The 23,814-nt window shown below is 38.0% G+C and overlaps 1 protein-coding gene across 1 annotated transcript in view; it reads left to right on the forward strand.

Moving 5' to 3' along the window:
- Nucleotides 1-13,861, forward strand: part of tspan15 (tetraspanin 15) — a 26,483-nt gene extending 12,622 nt beyond the window's left edge. The window contains exons 4-8 of the mRNA XM_020650653.3: nt 1,266-1,361; nt 9,195-9,311; nt 10,462-10,512; nt 10,918-11,034; nt 12,391-13,861. Coding sequence (XP_020506309.1) covers nt 1,266-1,361; nt 9,195-9,311; nt 10,462-10,512; nt 10,918-11,034; nt 12,391-12,558 — 549 coding nt within the window. The 3' untranslated portion in view covers nt 12,559-13,861. The remainder of the gene's footprint in view (nt 1-1,265; nt 1,362-9,194; nt 9,312-10,461; nt 10,513-10,917; nt 11,035-12,390) is intronic.
- The last annotated feature ends 9,953 nt before the right edge of the window (nt 13,862-23,814 follow it).

The following is a 23,814-nucleotide window of genomic DNA, read 5'->3' on the forward strand; positions in this document are numbered from 1 at the left end:
GAGTTCACGAAGCATTTCAAGGCCTGTTACCCTCCTCTCAAATTAAGTCTGAACGAAGAGGGTACACAGGACCCTGACCTCCACCAAAGCTCATATTCAAGTGTTCTATGATTGACATGCAAGCACAAACGCAATAAGTCGTCAGAACTATAAACATGTAAAGCAATAAACTGATAACGTTTATAAAATGTTTGTTTTAGCTATTCTGAGGAACTTTTATTTTAGTCTTGGGCAAATTGGTCCCTCCTATCTCTTCCCTCTGCCTGTCCTGTATATTGTGAGTTTTATACTATACCTAATAACCTAATACCTCCTTTTTTAAAGTGATTTTTTATTATGTTGGGAGGGGAGAGTCGGTGATGACATGCAGCAAAGGGCCGAGATGGGATTTGAACTTAGAGCCGCTGCAACAAGGATAACTCGACTTATCTGAAAGCGATGTGGTGGCTGCCAGGCAGTAAAAATAATCATATAGAACTAATCAGTCTCATTCCTGATGGATTGTTTTACTTTGTTTGGCCATATAGAGGCATCAGTATTCAGTCTGCTTCATAACCAGTAACTCTTTAAAAGACTTGATTAATATGTAGATCTGCACAAATATCAATTACCCAAACTACATGACCCTTTTTTAATTTTTCTATCAGTTTTGAAAAAGCTGAGTCGACCATAAAAATGACATGTTAGTTATTGGGAGCCTTTATGAATTAGACAAGTTGTTGCTTGTGTGTAGATTAGTTGCAGATCTGGTCTGATATGTAATGTTTTCTTCTGGCCTATGCTAAACACTTTAATCCATTTTTTAAATTTCACCAGTAGTTTTCACAAATCTTGTTCATAAATGGACAAAAGCCCGACAACAACAAAATACATTACTAGATAATAAGACTGCACAACAGAGAGGGGAGTCAGCGCGTTATTAGCCCCCTCAAAGATAACATTCAATAAAAGATCTCCATTAAACTGAAGTTTTGTGTTGCATATATTCCCTCTCAGCCACATGATAGAGTGATATCCTAATGTGACCCTGCTGCACCAGATTGTGACTGACAGATGTGAGCTGTCCAACTGTCATATTTTAATATTCCAGTTCACTAGATTGGTCACCTTGACTATTAAGAGCTACTCCTCTCCTGAGCTTAATCTCTGACACATTGACTCTATACCAGCTTTGTATTGAAAACCAAATGAATGTTTTTTTAGACTCTTTCATCCCATTAACACTCACAAACTGTTTCTCTTTTTTTATTTTCTCTCTGCCACAGACGTTGGAGTTACTGAACAAGAACATTAGACGAGGCATAGTCAACTACTACGATGACCTGGACTTCAAAAACATCATGGACTTCGTACAAAAGAAGGTAAGGTTGAATTCACTCTGTGTTTTATGTCATTTTGAACATTCCTGTTAACAAATAACAGGTATGTGTTGTACCTGTGTAAATTTTGCCGCCAGGGGGGCTCTCAATCAAAACAATAACAAAAGATGACGAAAAGGCTGGCGGGGAATCATGGGAGTGATTATCTCTGATATTCCACCCCCGCCCCCGATGAAACCAACTCGGACTTGAACTGTAGTCAAGATGAACGGGCGAAACAATCCTGAGGAAGAGAATACGTTTACAGATCATGTAAACACTTAAACTGTTTTATCACAGCAGCACGTACAGCCACAGTACGCCAGCTTTCAGTAGCAGTTCTTGCTTCCTTATGTAGCAATCTTTCACATTACATTTGTTGTTTCCAGGGCGACATAGACATGTTTTGTCAGTCATGGCGGCTCTGTCATAGTGGCTGCCACGTCCCGTTACCACTATAAAATTAAGGATTTTGCTGGCTTTGATACTCAAAAAATATATAACAATTTTCGTTAATTTAGAGTATAAACTCTACATATTGTATCTTTATTGCAGGGCACACAATAATCTATGAAGCACAACAACATGAGAGTGGATTTATTTTGGGGAAAAGGCATCTAAAGTGAACTGAGTTGTGTCCAATATAATCAGAGAGCTGTGCAGAGCCATCTCTGTGCACCTGCTCCCAGAATTCATCATGCTGCCACACACAGCCGCAAGCTGAAGATCTCATTACTAACTTCTATCCAACACATGAGGGAACAGAGTCTATGAGCTGCAGACTGATCACAGGGTGAAATTAAGAAGCAGCCTGCGACTGATTAACTATGGAGGCGTGTGTGCAGAGTGACCAACGCCAGTGGAGCAGGATTGTTGTTTTACTAATATTTTGGACACTTGAAGGCCCAAGAGTTGATACTTGGCTGGTTTAGAGGGAGCTAGTTAGGAAATGTAGCAGAGTGAGCTTGAAACACGAGCCTTTGTTTTTCTTCTCTTCCTTTGCCTGGCAGATTTTGTCTAGCGCATCTGTGCAACAATCAGGATGTAGCAACATGTTAATGTTAATAGATGACTGTTGAGGTGTTATATCCTTTTTGTTGAACAGCAATCAAACTATTTCTTTAGTCTTTAACGCTCAGTCACAGCAGCCTTTTTCTATTTCTGATAACAATGTAACAAATGACAGTATGTAATGAATGTGAAACTAGCAGATGGTAGTGATGAACCTGCAGAGCGATGTCTCTTGACTCCTCAGCTGATCTCTACAGATCTTTTTTTCTGACTTAATTTTTTAACTGTCTGGTTTGCAAATTTATTGCCCACAAAAGACTGTTCACATATTGTTGTTTTTGACTGTAGCAGGCAAACATTTTCAACAGAAAAAACTTTAAATACTTCACTACCAGCTTACGACCAATCAACAGGATTACAAAATTGGTAAACTGGTGGACATAGTGCAGCATCCAGGGAAAAGCCACTAAAATACCTGTTGTTCAACACCTAAACACCTGTAGCATTTAGCATCTAAATAGAAAAAATAAAGCAAGATTTATACATTCATGTTAGACTTTTTTATTACCTTTAAAAGCATTTTATCATCACTTCCAACTAAAGAAGTCCAGATTTTCAATCTGTTTTCTTGTGATATCCCAGCTCTAATATCAACATACTGTGCAGCTGTGTGAAGCTCTTACATTATATTTCTCCTGTCATGTTATAAAGCTGCTAGAAGGCCCACATGTTGGCTATAAGAGAGATTTAAGTGTTTTCCTGGGCGAAACACCATAAGACAACCTGAGAGGGGATTGAGGCTGTTTTCAAACGTAAATAGAGTTTTTGGATTTATGTGTTTGCGAGCACAGTACCATGAATTGGCCTGAGTGAGTCATGGTCATGTGTTTGTGTTTGTGTTGAATAAATGACTGGCTCATCTCTTCTCTGTAGCATTAGGGAACGAAATCATTTGACTTTTGAGGGTTGGTGGCTGCATGCTAACTCAGGGCTGTTTAAAGGGCCAGGTCTTTTATTTTTTATTAAAGGAGACCTCTGCTGATAATTTTACTCCAGGTAAAAACTTTGAGCACCAGGGTTGATTAGAGAGCCATTTCATGAAGTTCTCAGCCGTCTATATTTATGCTCCTGTATTGCCCTGTGTACAATAGCACAGTCCTCTCAGAGTTCTTGATACTGATGATTTGAATCCTAATGCTTATTAGATCCTGAAATCTTCTCCTACACATCAATTTCTATTTTGCGCCCTTTAGGGTCTCTCTCAGCATGTTCATGTTTCCTTATTACCAAACTCTGCACAGAGCTTAATTTGCTTAATTTGGGAGCACAGAAATAAACCAAAGCAAACCAAAGTACTCCAGTTATTACATTTTATTTCTTTCTGGTGTGCCAGGGACACCTGCCCTCTTGACGGCATCATTTCTGATCATCATTTGGGCCAATCTGAACAAAATTGTGAACCTGTGACTGATAACTCAGTCACTCTTATAAATTGAAGATCTGAAAAGCACTTCCACATTAGGCAAGGAGTCAAGCTCTCCTATTGCAGTCCAATCTAGGCTTTTTGTCCTGGTTGCGAAATTGTGTAGCCCTTAATTATTTTATATTAGCAACAGCAGGAAATTAGAAATATCTCATACAGGAGCTACAACACAAACTAATGACCAAGAGGCAGGTTATAGCACATCCTATATGAAGTTAATTTCAAGCTGACCTTTCCCATAATGCTGCCTTGGTATTTTCTAATGGAAATGTGACATTTATTTCTTCAGAAATTACTGCCTGGATCAGAAGACACTGATGGATTGTTTTCTTAACCTTGCATGTTTAATCAAAAAGTAATAGTGTTTGCTACTGCTGAGTCTCATTGCAAAAATCTGGCAAAGTTTTTATTTTAATCATTCGAGGAAGTTTTGACAACTTCACACTCTCATGGAAGCAACGCTTCTCAATTTCCACAGCAGAGTCAGCGTTCAGAGTGGTCACAATGATTTCATCAGGATTTCGGGGTTCATAAGAAGTCTAAAAGCACAACACAACACAACCAAGCCACTGACTTATCTGAACACTGGCTTCATTTCCTCAGTGCTGTGCAATCCTCTGACACAGATGTGATCATACATATTTATAAGTTCATTTTGGATTCATCACAACAGCCATTAAAGGTAACGTCAGGAAAGCCAGCAAATATTTTACAGGGACGTGTACCAGGGGTTCACTCAATGTGCTTCTCATTAAAATGCATACAGCAACGAGTCGTGCGGGTCTATGAAAATATGATTAACAATATATGAAAAACATAAACAAACAGAGAAACACATAGATAAACCTCACACTTTTCACATGACATTTTTGGATTGGGTTTTTATGAAAAGTAGTATTTATTTATTTTTGCGGGGGGGTGGGGTTGGTTATAACTGGACACCTGCTTTGGCTTTTTTCTTTTTGTACAGTCATGAACATTAATCCCCTGTGGAATTGTTTGATTTACAGAGGGCACACTAGGAATGGTGTTGGTGTAATCGTATCACCTAAGACATGAGTTTAACCGCAGGATGAATTGTTGTTTTCATCTCTGTATTTGAAATGTAAAGCTGCCCTGTCAGAATCGGTCACTCCCCTTGTCTGTTATTGGCACTTGTCTTCAGATATTACAGCTGGAGGAGAAATTATTGATCACTCTGGTCTTCAAAGTGTGTCCATCCATCAGATAGAGCGGCCCTGCCATTGGAGGGAACAGTCCATCATTCATGTCGTACTATAGATGGTTTGCTCCGGTTTCCTTAGGTCTTTCTTGTGTCCCCGTTCTCATGAAAATAGCTTCTTCTTTTATAAGTATAGACTATTATCCTCCAGCAGAGCATCATTGTAAGGTGAAGATGAACTTAATGTTGTGGCTAGTAGTTGGTAACTACTATAGTCGTTGGTCTATGTTTTGATTGGCACCAGAAGAGACTACACATAACAAAATGTACAAGGCAGAAAAGGGAGATGGAGAAAGCACAGTTTTCCTGCAGTGGTTTTCAGATCCTGAATTTGTGAATATGTGAGAAACAACTCTCCTCAGGGGAAACATAAAGAGAATAGGCTGTTAGGGGCAGAAGATGAAACTTAGGGAGAAATGTCTGCAGGAAAAGATGGAATGTGTTCAGATCGATGAAGGACTGTGTATGCTGCAGGTATTTTCTATCTAAAAGACATAATGTCTTTGGTCCACCAAACAAATCTTTCTTTCTGTGAAACAGCATCACTTATCTTAGCAGCTTACTTAAGTCAGTTCTGATTCAGGCTCCAGTCTTTAGACTTTTAGAAAAACTGTTTGAACTTAGTCTTTAGCAGATGTTGACATTTTAGACTTTGAACATGCTCTGTTAAAAAGTTCTCTAACCAAAACCTGCAATTACCTGCCTAGTTTCCCCCCCTTAAGTTGATCAACATATGTTACAGTAACAAAATCATTTTGGAGAGTAGAAACCCATTTGTTTTTTGATGTGTGTTTTTAAATCCCCTGGCTTCCTCTGATGCTGTCTTTCTAACTGCAGAGCGATAGTAAACAGATATAAACAGTTCATATGGCAGGACGATGGATAATGGATGTGAGGCACTTCCTGGGAAACAAAGCCCTAGTTGGTCTGATGGGAGTGCAATTAGAGGTACACAGGCAGGCATCTTAGCAATGTTCCATCACAGGGGGGACACTACAAGTGACAGGATCAATCCCAGCTCATCCCCGGTTCTCCAATACCAAAGCTTTATAACAAGACTGTAAAAAACGATAACGGTCGCATAATGTGAGATGAGATGAGATGAGATTCAACTTTATTGTCATTACACATATACAAGTATAGAGTAACGAAATGAGGTTTGGCATCTCACCAGAAGTGCAAATAAGCAGAAAGTGCAAGAGTCTGTGCTATGTACAGTAATTACAAAATTTACAGGTGTAGACTAAAAAAAGTGAATTATTAGGTATATCTGGATGGCTGGATTAATGGGATACATTAATTCTAACATTGTGGAAAATGCTTCTTATTTTCCTTTTATTTAAAGCCACTACAGTTAAAGAAAAAACTTCAATTTCACTCAGTTTTTTTCATTACGATTGGACACTGGACTCAAACTGAAAATCATTTAGTTAAATCTTTAAATGTTTTATTTGACTAAAAGTAGAGCTCTTCAGAGGTCCATTTCATTTTTGGAAAGACCATTGATTCTGCCTGGGATATGATATCACAGTTACCAGCAGTGTTTTTATTCCCAATAAACATTCTAATCACCTGGGGCGCTGGTGGCGCAGTGGTTAGTGCGTGCGCCCCATGTATGGAGGCTATAGTCCTCCAAGGTTTGAATCCCACCTGTGGCTCCTTTCCCGCTCCTTACTCTCTCTCCCTGGTTTCCGACTCTATCCTTTAAATCCTTTTAAAACACAGATCTAAAAATCTTTTACTCATAGCTTTTCTTTTTATATCTATTTATATCTGCACCTTATTTTTATTTTTATATATAAATACATGCTGCTGTTTTTATCCTGCACTACAACGAGCCAAATGCAACTAAATTTCGTTCTTATCTGCACTGTAAAGTACAAGTTTGAATGACAATAAAGAAAGTCTAAGTCTAAGTCTATCCACTGTCCTGTCTCTCCATTAAAGGCCCAAAAAAGCCCAAAAATAAATCTTTAAAAAACAGAGATATATACCTCTCCTAAAATATTTCTTCTGGGTGGAAAAACAGCTGGGAGCACCTGTTGAGTCGAGCTACATGTGAATACCGGTGACCAAATAAACAAGTGGGAAAAAATTATTCGAGCAAATGTAGAGCTCTTGCTGTTGCTTTGCTCCTAGAGAGGAGGGGGAAAATGTAATAGAAAGCAGAGGTAGAGCCTCTTACTTTTTTAAAACTTTTTTAAACTTTTTTTTACTCCTATGTGCACGCAGCAGCGGCAGAGAAGAACACCTGGCGACAACGCTGTAGCATAAGAAAACAATGGTTTACTGGTGACCTTTTTCTAGTAACGGCTCTCTGTGTTATTAGGCCCTAAGGCTGTATCTGCCTCTCGGCTCGTCTGCAGCTTGTTTGTAGCTGCGCTTCTTTTAAAGCTATACTGTAATTCCTTTAGTGAACTAAGCCAGACCAAACAACGGTGAAAGTGATCTTTTCACATCCATATCAAATAATGATAATAATGTAATTTTTAATAATTGGTAATATATAGAAATGAAAGGTACCTCTATATAATTGAAGTGATCAATTAGTTGTGAACTTTAGTTATCACTATGAAAGGGTGCAGGAGAGTGTTTCTGTATTTTCACAGGATGAAGCAGGCTCCCCTCGTCTCCGTCAGTCTCATTGTTGTCAACAGGTGTTTGGATTGATCGGTCATGAAGGTTGACCTCTTGCGGATTTAAAGTCACCCCCGCTGAAGTATTTTCACTTGCCAGCTTCACCCAGAAAAAAGGGTTTGAAATTGTACTGTTGCTGAGCTTATCTTCCATTTGTAGACACTTATCACATCTAATGACTTTGCCTTCCTGTGACCTTTGTTATGATGCAGAACTGGAAAATGCACTTGGTGGCGTCAAGCCAGGGAGTGTGGGGAGTAACATTTTACCACGCTGGCACGATGCCCACATACTGATCACACTGCTTCGCAAAGATCAACCTCATATTTATTCATGTATTCATCTTGAGTCTTTATCTCTCTGCCCCTCCTTTCCTATAGTCTCCTGGTGTCTGACCCTTTGTGCTGATATTTCTAAAAATGATCTTTCTTATTATGTTTCTGTCAGTGAATAACTACAAATAAGGTTTAGTGTTCCTCTTTGGTTACTATTGGAGGATTTATTCTCTGAGGCAGCTGTGCAGTCAATATATTCCTAAGTGAATAGAACTTTTCATTTTCATTTATCAGGACCATAAGGGGTTGGTTTGACTTATTTTTTTATCTTCTCATTTTTTTTTTTTTTTTTTTATTAAATATTTTGTTTTCAAATATTAAAACATTTAGTCTCCATGGTTGTGATCTCTATCCTATTAGACTTTCTCTTGCTGAATAATTTTAAATATATATATATATTTAATTAATGTTATTTGTTACGCTTTGGCTTTAATACGAAAAGTCTTTGCATAACTTGGAAAAGTTCTCTGTTGTTATTTTAATTGCAATGACAGTATCTGTTCATTACTGGTATAATTTTTTTACTTAATATTATGTGGGACATTAAATTAATTTTCTCACTTCTGTTTTCCCAGCAGGGTGCTTTCTCATACAGTTAACACTTAGATGAAAGTAAAGTCAACTTAACTCTAAACCTCTAAGCAAAAACCAATAATGATTACCTTCCTTTAGCTAGATTATCCCCGTGAAATAATGGTGTTTCTTCCTTTCAAGGGTTCGACAGTAAAGGCGGAAATAGAGAGCAAAAAAAGATCATTTGTTTGGTGTTGCTTCATTTAGTGCCTGTGAACCAAAACAAGAGGTTTACAGTTCTTACTTAGTTATTTTGGGCTAAAGGTATTAATGATTCAGGAGGAAACTATTTGTTCTGTGTGGCTGCTGTTTTCTCCTGCAGGGTGCATGTTTAAGACAAATAGCAGGAGAGTTCAAACAGTACTAAAATATGTTGTAATATCATAATATAGATTTCAAACATATACAGGGAGACAAACTTATATAATGGAGCATCACCTGAACGTTTCTCTTTATCATGGTTTCTTCCATCCCAGAATATGCCTTAACTAACCATTAAACCGGCACATCAGGAAATGTTATTTAACAAGTTCTTAACTTCCTTTTAACTCCAACACCTTCTTCTTCTCTGGCAGTTTCAATGTTGTGGAGGTGAAGAGTATAAAGACTGGGGGTTCAACATGTACCACAACTGTACTGGGGGTGGTCCACTGTCCTGCGGTGTCCCTCATACCTGCTGCGTTACTACTGAGGTAGGTATCACTAATGCTACCATTACTGATTGTTATATCACTACTATTACCTACTAATGTAACTGCTGAGGCTGTTACTTTTCCAATCCATTATGGGTCTATTATGGGTTTATAGGTGTAGTCACCATTATCAATTACATTCCTGTCTTATCTTAATCATTAAGGCACTAATGTTGCACAAGTGTTTCAACTGCAGTGCATTGTGTTTACAATAATTATAGATTTTATTCACCCATTTGATCGTCAATCAAATCGCACCTGCTAACTGGAAGGCTGCTACATATGCCAATGCCACCTAAAAATATAAATACCTGTAAAATATATATTCTAAAGCTGTATTGTAGTCATTATGTCTTTCATGTTCGTGGTTTGAAGATCAATGTTATGTAATGTAACATTACCCAAAGAGCTTGGATAAAGCACATGTTACATCATTCCATGCTCTCTATTTGTATATTTATAATGGCTCTTTGAATCTTTGAATACTCAGTTTCTATGTCATTATTGTAATAGCTGTAATAATGGGGAGTTAGGTTTAAAATGCATCTCAGCGTCCTTATAATGGTGATTAAGCCTTTTCCATGTCAGAAACAGACACAGGCAATTTTCTCCCACACCAAACAGCACATGCCCTTCCTTTTATTTATACACCTACACTCTGAAGAGCTTACGAGGGAAGCCAGAACAAACAAAAGTTTTTACTTGGACATAAAACAGTTTGATAAACATTTCCATCTCTGCTTAGCAGGACTCATGAAACACTGCCGCTCCTGTGTCCTGTGTTTTAAATCTATTGAACTTTAATTTTCTCTCTAACATTACTGTGAGGGACTTGTGATGACAAGGTAATTTATTATTTTTGTATCAATGTAGAGTCAGTGTGTAAACATGAGTCCTAAACTAATCATTATGTTGCGAGTATATTACATTACAGAGGGCCCCAACACAAGACACTGGCATTTTATCTTTTATTATTTGAATAACGAATACACATTTTAGTATCTTGATATGGAAAACCTCAAGCAGGAGAGAGTTGCTTACACAGCTGCAAACACAGCAGTGACTGTCAGTATGTCTACCTCTTACATCTCTTTGTCTCTGTCTCTCTCTCTCTCTCTCTCTCTCTCTCTCTCTCTCTCTCTCTCTCCAGCCAAATGAAGTTGCCAACACTCTGTGTGGGTACCAGGTGTTAATGAAAGAGGTAAGACCTCTGAGACTCACCTACTACATGTTTGAGATAAGAAAGCACTGATGTAACCTCATTCATTGAAGTGCAGCGCCTCCTTTTAAATGTCAGGTAATAGATCTAGTGCTAGTGTTGTTTTTTTCACCTGGAACAAAGTCTGCAAGAACCATTTACAACAGGTCTAACACCTGAAGGCTTTTCTTTTCATCTTATTTTTTAAAGTAAAACTTCAAAAGTAAATTTTAGTAGTTAAAAAAAACTCTCAAACTTAATATCTTGATACCAAACCAACAGTGATTTTGTGCACTGCATATTTTGTTTGCAAAGCTCTCACATAGTCTTTAAAAATTATCTGACCTTCAGACTATTTTCTATATTTTAGTAACAACTTTGTATAACAAATGATTTTTTGTCTTGAAGCGTTTGGATTTGATTGACACCATCTATATCAGAGGCTGCACTGATGCTTTCTTTATCTGGCTGATGGATAACTATAAGGTTATGGCTGGACTGCTACTAGGGATCCTACTGCCACAGGTAAACACACACACACACACACACACACACAGGCACGCACGCACGAATACGCAAACTCACACATACACTGCAGATGCACCTTTGTCAAGCACACATTGCTGCTCAAATCAGATATTAAAGTTTCTTTGGTGTCACTCCCAACACTACAACCTCCAATCCAGACTGACAGATTTGATCAGAGTCTCTGCAGCAGAATGAACTCACCAGCAGTGAGTTTGTCTCGTGGGACGGAGAGGCTATGTGATTGTTTGGAGGATGTGATGATACATCTACATTTCTCATGCTTCAGCCTCATAACGTACTGAGTTATTACACCTTATTTATAAGAAGATATATTTTATTAATCCTGTGAGGGGGAAATCAATTGTTACATCAACCAATGCAGATAGGTTGGTAATGTCTGGGCGCACAAATCTGATCCGATCATTTCTAAAAAAAAAAGATCTTATTAGAAAACAAATACCCTTTCAAACTCAACCCTGAAACCAAACTCAAATCTTAACCCCTGAATTCATTATTTTACATTGTCGGGGATGCTTTGTGGCTTTAAATGCCCATGTCGTCACAACATGTTCAACTATAAAACTGTGGTGGCCCTATTGCCTCACTAATGTTTTGGTTTCATTCACATGTTTTAAATGAAGTTTTTGCGATACTCAAAGTTAAGAGTTTGTGTGTACCTGTGATTTTGTTCTTGTTATAACATTTGCTAAAACTCTCACAGCTGGCAGCAATTAAACAAATGCAGCTTCAGAATCAGTATGTCCGGGAATGTCAGAGGCCCATGAAAAAACAAAAACTTTAGCCAAGACCCAGATGACTAAGTGGGAGATGTAAATGTCCTCCTCTCAGGTACATCTGAAAACTCAACTGCACCTGTAGTGATAAAATGAGCAGCAATTTCCACAAAATACTTTGCATACTGTGTGATTTATTTAGCGCCATGCTGTGCATTGAAATAAAAGAGGCTGGATTTTTGACACATCCATTTTACACAATCAGGAAAATGATAGACCATTGTATTTCTCTAGCAATAAAAAAACATCGACAAAAAATTAACACTCATTCCCAACATCTCACTTTGACCAGTCTATTTTCCTTCATATCAAGATATTTTTACTCGATCCATTAGTACAGTGTTTTTCAACTGCTGGGTCGGGATCCAAAAGTTAGTTCGCAAATGTGTGCCTAGAAAAATAATTAGGTAAAAACTCTATGAAACTGTTGGCGCTCTGGTTAGTGCAGCATACAGTGGCCATAGTCCTCCAAGCGTGCGGCCCAGGTTCGAATCCAGCCTGTGCCTTCCTGCATGTCATTCCCCTCTCTCTCTCTCTCTCTCTCTCTCTCTCTCTCCAGTTCTTTGGTGTGATAGTCAGCTGGCTGTACATCACTCGTGTAGAAGATGCCATCAGTGAGTGCAGTCACCACACTGACGGACTACTGAACTCAAATGCAGAACATAGAGGAGCCAAGAGCCAGGGTCACATGGCCAAATGGTTTCTATGTATGCCAGAGACCGACTGATGGACACACACACACACACCCCCCACATTTAATGGACTACAACCATCACTTACAGTTGGTTAAATCGCTGCAGTCAATTCAGATACTGCTGCAGCCACTGTAGGCGCCTGCCTCTAAAGTGCAGGTTTATTATCATCATTCAATCAACCAATTCAAGTGTTTTTTATTGTTGTGGGAATAATATGGTTTTTTTGCAGCCAAATTAAATAGAGGTTGATGTTGAAGTGTTCTTATTTATGGTTTACGTACTGTGTGCGTCCGAAACAGTAATGTTTGCAAGGTCCCCTGTGTAATCAATAATTCCTTATTGTGTTGACATGCCATGTGCTGATGCACAAGAGGGAAAGAAGAGCTCATTTAGACATGGGCTTTTAGCTAATATGTGCCTCCACCTGTCTCAGGGATGAACACAAACACTTTAATTGTACGAAGAACCGGAGACACTGTTTCATTTAAACATTTGTGCCAGTAGAATCGATATTTCCTCAACCCTGTGTATCTCCCTGTGACCACAAGTGCTCACTAAATCTCCAAGATGAGTCCAGGACATACAAGTGTTGTATCGAAATCTCAGAATTATTACAGACATTTTCACTTTTCAAAACTTAATTTAAACCTGAATCAACCATTCGTCTGTTCCTCAAGAGTGTTTTTACTGTTGAAATGAGAAAATGGTAAGTAGGCCGAGCTGCGCGGAGTGAGAGAGTCTGCTTATCAGACAGATTTTATGCTTCATGATGATTTTATCGATGAGTTATAATGCAGCAACAAGCTGATATCTCATTCTTATTGTTCATTACAGCAGGCCTGTCTCATCCAAACTTTTGTTTATGTTCCTTTAATTAGCAGCAGAAAATAGATCTGTGAGGACATGTCATTGATTTATATTTAATCACTACGACAGAAAAGGTACAAATCTGCAAAGTTCAATTTAAAAAAAAAAAATGAAATGTGTCTTCTTTGAAAACAGTGTCTGTGCCCTCTGATCATCCAGTGGCCATACAACAACTTTTCACCATTCTCACTACAAATGCATTTCTGAACATAAACAAAGTAGCTGTTACATTGACCTTAACAACACATTTTAGATTTCCCTTAAAAACATCCCTCAGTTTAAAATCCAGTGTGTTTGAATGGTGGCATACATGCTTTTGTTATAATCACAAGTACAAATGTAATGATTTTGTGAACTCTGTCGGTTTGATGTGAAGTTTGAACCTGAAACTAAAAAGCCTGATCTTTGTTGAAGTGAATTTCTTCTTATTAAAATGCCTTTGTGTCTTTATGTAACTTTAGACAAAATGATTTTGTTTTGTACTTGCTTAATGAAAAAACTACCAGAACTCCCCCCCCCCCCCAACAAGACATCCCACATTCAGCTGCCTCGCTTTAGACCACCTTAAAGTAAAACTATTAATGGTCAAACTATTTCACCTGTTTTTGGTTTTTATCTTGAATTCTCTGACCCTGCTCTGATAAAATTTTGAATATTTACATGTCCTTAAGAGTAAACAGTTACATTTTGTGTAGATATACCGCACTGTATAAAACTGTTGTACCAAAGAAAGTCCAAACTTGTCTTTTTTGCAGTGTACAGCACAGATGAGTGGCCTCATGAATGTGGTTAAAGACATAACGACCTAAATGATGACCTTTATGTTAATATTATCACCAGAGTGTATGATAACAGCGTCCACTGGAGACTGAATCCTCAGACTTTAAAGTTTAGTATCATCTTCAGTCATTTAATCGAAAATTACTCATTAATTGAGATCGTTTGCCTGGCGAGGTTGGAGAATAAGCTTCTTCTTTTTTCTCTTTGACTTGACTGTTGTCTGAATAAATCCTCATGTAAAAGGGGTATTTGGGGGTTGGGGGCTGTTAAATAAATGATGACTGTTACAGTGTCGTACTGTGTGTTTTCTGGGGCAGGCTTCACCCTGTGTCTAAAGCTGTGTCTATATTTTTCATGAATAAATACACCAATGTGTTTGTGAAAGGTTTAAATACAACAGATGAAAAACTGTTAAAGGACTTTACAAATCACATTTCAAATCTCAATAAGAGGCTGTGTATGTACAAGTGGACTCTACATGGTAGGAGTAATGTCACCTTAGAGATGCCATGCTTCAGACTGGTATGGTGTTAAAGTTTCTTTGTTTTGTTTTACAGGTGTTTCATTCTGCAGAGCAAACACTATAAAACTATGTACGTCATAGTGTACATTGAGACAGCAATATTTATGACAAACATCAGTATGTCAAATAACCAAAGCTCCTTACATGGGAGTTTTAACTTTTCAATTTCTCAAAATACTAAATGAGTTGCTGACCAAGGGCAGTATTGTGTTTGATATGAAAACATTACCATGCCATACGGCTTCTCTAACTCGAGCACTCTCTATGGGTCACCTCAGCATTACTTGGTCTGACATCTTCACCGCCTTTACACATCAGAGGAGCCTGTGTGGAAAGTGTGCAAAGAAGAGTGCACTTTGTTGATGTGAGGTTTGATGTTTGTCTTTCATTTTTCTTTCTCCCGCTGCTTGCAGGACTTCCCACTGCTTGGTACATTTTAATATTTTATTGCTACCACAACCATTGAGTAGAAAACTAGTTTCCTACATATACAACATGGAGGCAGAAAGCTGTTGTGAATGGTCTGGAAGGAGAGTTCCTGTTGCTTTGCTTCACCAGCACACAGCTTAAAATAACCTGTTTGATTTTCTGCTCTCATTCTCTGTAAGGTCAGCCTTCACGTTTGCTTTGTGCTGTGTGGATTCACTCTCAACATCACAAGTCGATCGCATAAGCTGCACCTTCTATGTATTTTATTTAAATAAGAAAGTTGCAGCTTTTCAATATGTTAAAAATTAATTGCCAAATAACACCTACAGAATGTCATGTGCAGGCAGTGACGATGTGGAAGTCACAAGATTCACCAGTAACAGTTGTGGTCATATAATGGAGCCTATGAGAAAAACATGAGCATGACATTGACCACATCCTTCCTCCCAGAAGTCCACAACTTATGGACTTTTTATGTCTGTTCATTGCCATTAATGGTAAGATAAAGACTAGAGAAAGATTGGTTAAAAAAAAGGGGGGGTAGATCACATGTGGGGGCGGGCAAAATTGTCCTTTGATCGCGCTGCAATATCCCTTGGTCTGCATTCTTGTGTTAGCAAGCTAATCGTGGCACACTGTGGTATCATATTGCACATAATTTGACACGTGATCTAAACACACTTACGTGACATCCAAATAAGCAATGAGTAGGTTACGTCTTTCTTATTTTCTCTAGTCCTTGACTGAAACAGCTTTATACGTAAGGCCGTCCCCATCCATGTAAACATGATGTAAACACGACAACAGTACAGCTGGCGGGACTCACGCTTCTCACTCATTGTAGACAGTCATGACTCAGAGAGACATTTACACAGGGTATACTTGATTTCTGCTGTGTTCATGTGTAAAATGTTGCACATTCTTCCTGCAGGGAGGTTAATACTGGATTTTATTTTTTGAGATGTATTTCTGTCTGTTTCACCTGTCAGTTCTGACCAATATTTTTGATCTATAGTAAATCTTTATTATGGTTAAAAATTAGATAAAAAATATTGTATTTCAAACAGAGTTTGAGTTTTGTGGCTGCCAGAGTTTCAACTTTCCTCTTTCAGGGTAATAAACATAACTAGGCTTATAGAGTTACCATAACGATTTCTTTATCACACAGTTTTTGATATTGTTGTATGAAATTATTATCAACATGAGAGTTGCAGTCTTACCAAGAATGATCTGCTTTTAGTAGGGTGGAAAGTGCACTATTTCATGTTCTATGTCTATGACTTATTTTACTAACAAACAACTCTGTTCCACTGACTAATCATTACCACAGATGTGATAAGATTCTGTCTCTTGTTTCTTCAATATGTGCCGTCACTAACCTTGACAGAGTTTTGGTCCTCTCTGCTGTTTCACTCTCAATCTGTCTCGCCCTTGACTTCCAGCTCAACTCTTCAGCTGTTCACTCTGACCTACATGAGCAGACAGATGTACAGGGAGCAGAGCGATGTGCTGCTCCGTCAGCCACCCAGTCTGATGATGTTTGCTTCACATTTCTCCCAGATCTACTCCACTACTGCGATAATTCTGCAGGATATTTTGATATAGCATTAATGATTTCATATCAAACCCTACGATGAAATAACATACTATAGGTTGTGATACTGAAGCAGAAGCATTAATACTCCTTCAGTGTGTCTGGCAGCTCAGGGCCAGTTGACAGATTTCACTCGAGCTGCTTATGCTATAAATTTAAAATCGCATCTGTTCGCTGTTATCTACCACTGAAATACGTTTCAATGTTAAGCTGTATGAGGGCGTGTGTTGTGTGATGTTTCCAGAAGGTACATATTGATTTTATTTGTGAAAACAGTTTTTTTGGACTGGGTAATTGTCTTGTAGAAGAGTAGTGGAAGCAAAAAAACACATTTTCTTTCCTTGTTTGAACAAACTCATCTCCCAATGACAAAGATTTGAAACGTTAAGTCGAACCTGACCCGGTTTGGAGAGGAAATAAAGTGAGAGGTAGAGAGCGCTTGTGTGTTAGTGCGTGTTTGTTTGTGTGTGTGTGTGTGTGAGAGAGAGAGTGTTGCTAGTGTCCAAGTGTCCCACAAAGAGCAGAAAAATACAGCTTGTGTGACTTTTCCGATTTCTTTAGTTGGGTTGAAGTTTGACAGTAATGATAACTGCAGGAGCACACACCCCTCTAGTCACACGCGCACGCACGCACGCACGCACACACACACACACACACACTTCTCCCTTTAACCTCTACTAATGGACTCCTTGTATGAAGTTAATGGTCCTAGAAGAAGTGCTGTATTGTCGAATTCAAAAATCTGCTATGGTTGACAATGCTATAAAAAATCGAGAGCGAGTGTAGTGAAGGAGTGTATTGAAGTGTTGCATGTCACATTGGACTAATCAAAATCACACATTGGATCAGTAGTTATCAATATACAAAGAGAAATGTACAAAGACTCAAAGTAATACTATTTCAAGAAAAGCTTTGTGATGAATAGCAGCTAAAATGCGACTTCAGATTATATGTCTGATGTTTGATTGTTAGACATCGTGTTTTTTTTTCTTCTGGTATTAAAACAAACTCCTTCTTCTTCAATTAGGTAAACAGTTTATTGGCAGATGTAAGTCCAGTCAAATCTACTATCACCATCAATGTTCATTAATTCAATGTAAAGTCCTGTATTGAATTGAAATCTTGTCTAAGGACTTAGCCATCTGCCTTTTCATCGGCTAGCTGCAGGTGTGACACACTGTGCATTGATACGTTTACGGCTAAAGCAGTGCAAAATCATACAAAACAACTCATCTAGATTTTAATATATATACTCCAAGATGAATGTAGCAAGTCTAAAAGTTAAGACAGCCGCTTTTAAGCCGTCCTACCTTTGTTTGGTTTGCCTTTAAAATTGTTCCCACAGCTTCAGCATTGTGGGGAGATATACCAGAAGAAATCCCTCATTCATATTGAAAAGATGCAACAAAATAAATGTTGTATTTTATGTATCACCTAACATATTCTGACATAACCTATTTGCTAACATCAATATTTGTACCTGTGTCATTACAGCTTGTGTGAGGAGCTTTAGTGTGTGTTGATTTTGATGCCCCCTGTGGGCGAAGTGGTTCCTTATCTATTGTCTGAACTTTTCTTGTATATGTGAAGTATTGTTTTCAGATAGAAATCCTACTCTGCTTTCGTTTAACGGTCCAAAGTATCACTCACTATGAATATTTGTCATGGAAAGATGGATGTTAAATAAGGCCGTTTCTTCAGTATGCTGTTATTTGCTTGTCTGACACCCAGCCCATGGCAGCTGTCAAAGGCGTTAGGAATAACAGAAGCATCCGTTTTAATTTCAGTCTCTTTCATAACCAGCTTTATACTCCAAACAGGAGCTTTAATTTAATCACATAATTCCTCCCAGTGTCTGTAACTAATGAGACTTACGTAAGCGCTGAGAATTCTTTTCATCTCATCAGCAATCAATAATTTGAAACGGTCTGTCAAAAACAGAAAGAAATGCAGTACCTGTGGCTGTCACAAGCCTGACATGTGTCTGTCCAATTTTTGGACTGAATCAAATGATTGGCCTATACTTACCTGACTGTGTACATTTACCTGCAGGCTTATCAGCTCACTGTTGCAAAAAAAAAAAGAGCAAGGTTGTTCGATGAAGTACTACAGAGGTCTCCATGACACTCTCTCTTGGTCTTGTCTGTCACCAGTCGTGAAGAGGGGGCGATGGTTTATGTGTCCGGGGGAGTGATTTGCCATTTTGCATGTTTCGATTTCAAGCTGCAGGTTTCACCAAAGATGCTCATCCGTCTTTGTTATGTACCTCTTTTACCGGTTACTAATGACTACCCGACACTTTTAGTCACAGCAAAATTAATGGTTAAACTAGTTTATTTCAAAATGTACAATATAACTTTTACCTTAACAGTTTGCTTTCGGCTGCCTGCTCACAAGAAACACAAATCAAACGTAGTCACCTCATGACTCACCTGAAGTGTCCAATACTGTGTGGTAGGGTGCTGGTCATTTATTATTCGTCTGGTAGCTGTCCCAGTGTCTGGTCCGATGCTGACATTTAGCCCTGCACACAGTAACAAACTGACCCAATTAGTTATATAGACAACAGAGGTTGAGGTTGGTCTTTAGAGCCACATGGTTTATTTACACAGTTGGCCGTAACTGACTGATGATCAGCTACATCAATAACATGTGCAGTCTCCTATAACTGTTCTGGGTAGAAATGAGAGTAACAGTAACAACAACCACAACAAGAAATGTCTCAGTAAGTGTTGTAGGATTGGTCATTAGTCTTGTATCGGCCAGCCATGTTTTATATTTGCTTTAATGTGCGTCAACATTAAATATAGGAAAGTAAAAAAGCAGGGATACTGTTTTTGCATAAATCAACCAAATGACAACTAATACAAAGAGAGACTCATTTATTAGTCTGGTAATCTGATCGCTGTGATGCTGGTATTTACCCACTGACAACACTCAATAATTTAACAAGAGGAATAAATTGAGAAGCAGCAACGAGCATAACAAAGATGTAATCAAAACTGTAATCACAGGATAATTGAAAACACAGTAGAAAACCGCTGTTTTCATTATGAGGGGTGAAACACAGTCAGCACTCGTCTGCAGTCTTTCTTTGAATTCCTGTCTCTCTTTCGTACCCACAGTGGCTATTGAACTGGAAGGAGTTAAGTAAGTTGTTCAATACATCTGTTTCCAGGTGGTTTCTGGTGAATTTGTGTGAAGGTGAACAGGTGAAGACAATGAGGGCAATCAACACTGGAGGGAAACACACAGAGGAAGGAATACAATACAAGAAACACTGAGGACTATTCCAAACTAAATCATGAAACACAGAGAATTCAAGACTGTAACAAAACACACTAAAACACGGAGAGACACATGGACAAGAAATTACAAAAGAACCCAGGAAACATACTGTACAACACTAGGAAACAGTAACACAAGGGAAACAAGCAACACTAAGAAAGAATGAAACACTGAAAATATACAAAATACAAAACCAAATCATGACACATACTGTTCACCCAACTGTGTAGCACAGTTTGTAACTACAACGGCAGTATAGGGATTTATTTTTAATTTGTTTTGGCATTTTCCTTTACTGTACCTTTTTACCTCTGGACCAAGGGACAGTTATGGTTCAAAGTATACAGCAGGTTGTCCACTTATCAAAAGATCAGCTTTTCCAGTCCGCAACGGAAAGTCCTTGGGCTGGACACCAAACCCTTAATTGAGGTCTGTGCTATGGGTTTGTGAGTGTGTACTTTAACAGAGTGAATGGCATGTGGTATAAAGCACTGTCAATGGTTTGCACAATACAGGGGCACTATATAAGTGAAGTCCATATATTATAGTAAAAGCCTTCTCTTGTAGTACTCTGAAATGCTTTGCCAACCACTTCCAATATATTTTACATTTTACAGTTGAGTGCTCTCTCTTTGAGCTCTATAGAAGCCATTGTTAGAAGCATTTTTTTCTGACAACCTGAAAACCCTGAAGGCAGAAATTCCCTTGAACAACTTGCCATATAATCTGCAGCTGTATATTGCTATTTACACTTTAGTATGTGTGATTTGCACAGCAGCTGTAATGATTGGTGTCATATACTTATGTGGGTATATAGCATATAAAATGTTGGTTGGTCCTCTCTCTCTGTTAGGCGAGACTTACATTTGTACCTTTTTATTCATAAAGCGCTGATTGGGATGCTGCCTCCTTACATTTCATCCATGTTAGTCTGGTCTTCTGGAGTGCATTACACACGATCGAATGACTGGCTTACACTGCAGGTTCCTAGAGCTCATTCGGAGCTTGGAAGATCTGCTTTTGGCATCTTTGCACCATCAGCTTGGAATTTTGCTACAAGGCACTTTAAAAATCAAGGCACCGGTCTCTTATGGCCATTTTAGATCTTTAATTATTAACTCCTTTACTTCTGATTGCACATGTTTTAATTGAATTTGTTTTTTAATACTTTTTATTATCTGTTTGTTGGTTTTGAACTGATTTTGTTTATCTATGATGTGTATATATATATATATATATGTGTGTGTGTGTGTGTATGTATACAGTATATGCATATGCTTATGTGTCTATGTGTACATATATATGTATATGTATGTTTGTTATTTTTTCATTGTTTATCCTGCTCGACGTCATTGTAAATGAGGGCTATGTTCTCAATGATTTACGAGTGTAAATAAAGACATAATATAGCATCATCATTGTATTCTGAAATTGTGCATTGCTATGACAACATTGCCAACACAAACTCTCATTGAAGTTCATTTTATTGGATGATGTTACTCTGTCTGAGGTGAAGGAGGAGGTGATGGTGGTCCAGGTTTGTAGAATTGCACATTGTAAAATCTCATTAAAGTTTTATCACAGGTTGTTGTCACACAATATGTTTGATGAATGGAATCCAATTTTCAGCATTGAACTGTGCAGTGACTGTGAAACAGTACAGAGATTACGTGTGGTAAGGATCTATAGGATCAGTAGTTTATGAATACTGAAAAGACAAAAGGCAGGCCTGTGACCTTGACTCGCTGGCTAGAGTTCAAGGCTGGGTACATTTTGATAAATAGGCTGAAAACATCCTCGCCTCTTTAAATAACTTCTGTCTGGATGTCCTTGGAAAACGATGCCACCTTCCACCTGCTCTGGGAGAGCTGCTCAATGGCCAACACTGTAATGTAGAGGATGTACTGTTTTAATGTGAAAAGGTAGAACTATTTCATTTTTAATAGAACCCCCCATAAAAGCAAACCTGTTAGTTAACTGTAAGAACATAGTATGCATTAGAAGATACTTCGATGTGTGAGAGACTAATTGACAGAAAATATACAAAATAATGGAAAGGATGCATATTTTTTTGAGAAAACTCCACAAATTAAAGATTAAAAATCCACACAACAGTAACATGGAAAAGAGTAACGCTTACCATTAAAATAAGAAAGACATGCATTTCATTGCCTTGAAGATTTGTTAAGTTGATGGAGTGGTAATGATTCTTGTTATGCTCATCCATGCTGTTAGGTATACGCTTAAAGTCTGCAACGTTCAGATGAATAACAGTTAACAAGTTCTGTCTTTAAAAATACTAACTAGCTTATTAATCCGATGCACAAGACCAGCCTCAGATCAAGCATTGAGTTACATGATCTTAATATTCACTTTCGATTTGCAATTCATGAAAACAAGTTAGCAATATTATCGTGCAGCGCAACTCAGACCAGTCATCAAGTGGTGTGACAAAGATTACAACGCACAGTGGGAGGATATTAAGATGGCCGTATCAGTCAGATATCCTAACCTAAAAAGGAAGAGGGAACTTAATTCTGAAATGACAACGGAGATGGTTAAACGACACCACAACTAATTTGAGGACATGGAGGGAATATGGGTTAAATAAACCTAACCCACTTCTCCCCGACTCCTAACATAAAGAGTAAACGGTCTGGTTCACAACCTTGTTAGCGGTTATGTGGAAAAAAGTAGGCAAACAATGCGCACATATATTGTAAATGCCAGAAATTACACCGATTATGTATGTGATACCATTTAAGACATTCTGGGATATACAATACCTAAAGAATGTAAAGATGAAAATGGATATTTAAATGACTGTGCTTGATAATGATAGATACCAAGATAATACTGACAACAACTGTGTAGTAACAAAGAAGCTGTTTAGAAATCTGAATCCTTTACTGTACAACAAGCGTTAGAAATTATAAGAGAGAGTTTTATTATGGAAAAAAATGAGAGAGAGAGAGAGAGAGAGAGAGAGCATTTTATAATAATATATGTGTTGACATTCTAGTAAACTCATTAAATATAATTAGTTCATACCACCTGTGCCACATCCCAACATGCCCCCACACATACATATATCTAGGTGTCTGTGTGCAGGAGGTCGCCCTGATGCCGCTCTGCACTGAGTCTGTTTTCATTCCTTCACTTGATTTCCGGCTGGTTAAACTTAGACAGCATACTGCATGAGGTGTTTAAATCTATGTCTAAATGTAAAGGTTCATTAAATGTGTTCTAATTGCAAGTTGAAGGTCATCTGCCAGCTCCCCATGTATTCTTCTATTGAAAATATGACATTTATAATAGCTACATTAACAGTATCTGTATTCCATTTAGCCTCCTTGGTTTCAGGGTCAAACTTGAATAATAGAGAGCCTTTGCTTATGTCATTAGTAACTCCTGCACTAATATATCAAGTCAGAGTATCTAGTGTAAAAAAAAAAACATGTTGAACTCAGTTGGCTTATTTTGACAAAAAATGCTTTCAATGACCACATATTTCAAAAGTTCATTTTTTACATCACACAAACTCAGTTTTCACTAAACACTCTTAATAACTGGAATTTTGTTTCTCTATGCTATATCTCTAAAATGTCCCAGTGTGAAAATAATAACTTTGGAAACTGACAAGTCAACTTTGCAACCCCGCTGCAAACTCTCAATGCCCATCATGAAAAGAGAAAAAGAAGTGTCTCTAGAGAAATGACAAAAGATTATACTCAGTGTAAACAGAGGAAAGAATAATGTAAAAAGCAGTTGTAAAGTTACTTTATTATAGGAAGGAATGTGAACGCT

The sequence above is a fragment of the Labrus bergylta genome, chromosome 3, assembly GCF_963930695.1.
Source record: "Labrus bergylta chromosome 3, fLabBer1.1, whole genome shotgun sequence".
Classification (NCBI taxonomy): Eukaryota; Metazoa; Chordata; class Actinopteri; order Labriformes; family Labridae; genus Labrus; species Labrus bergylta.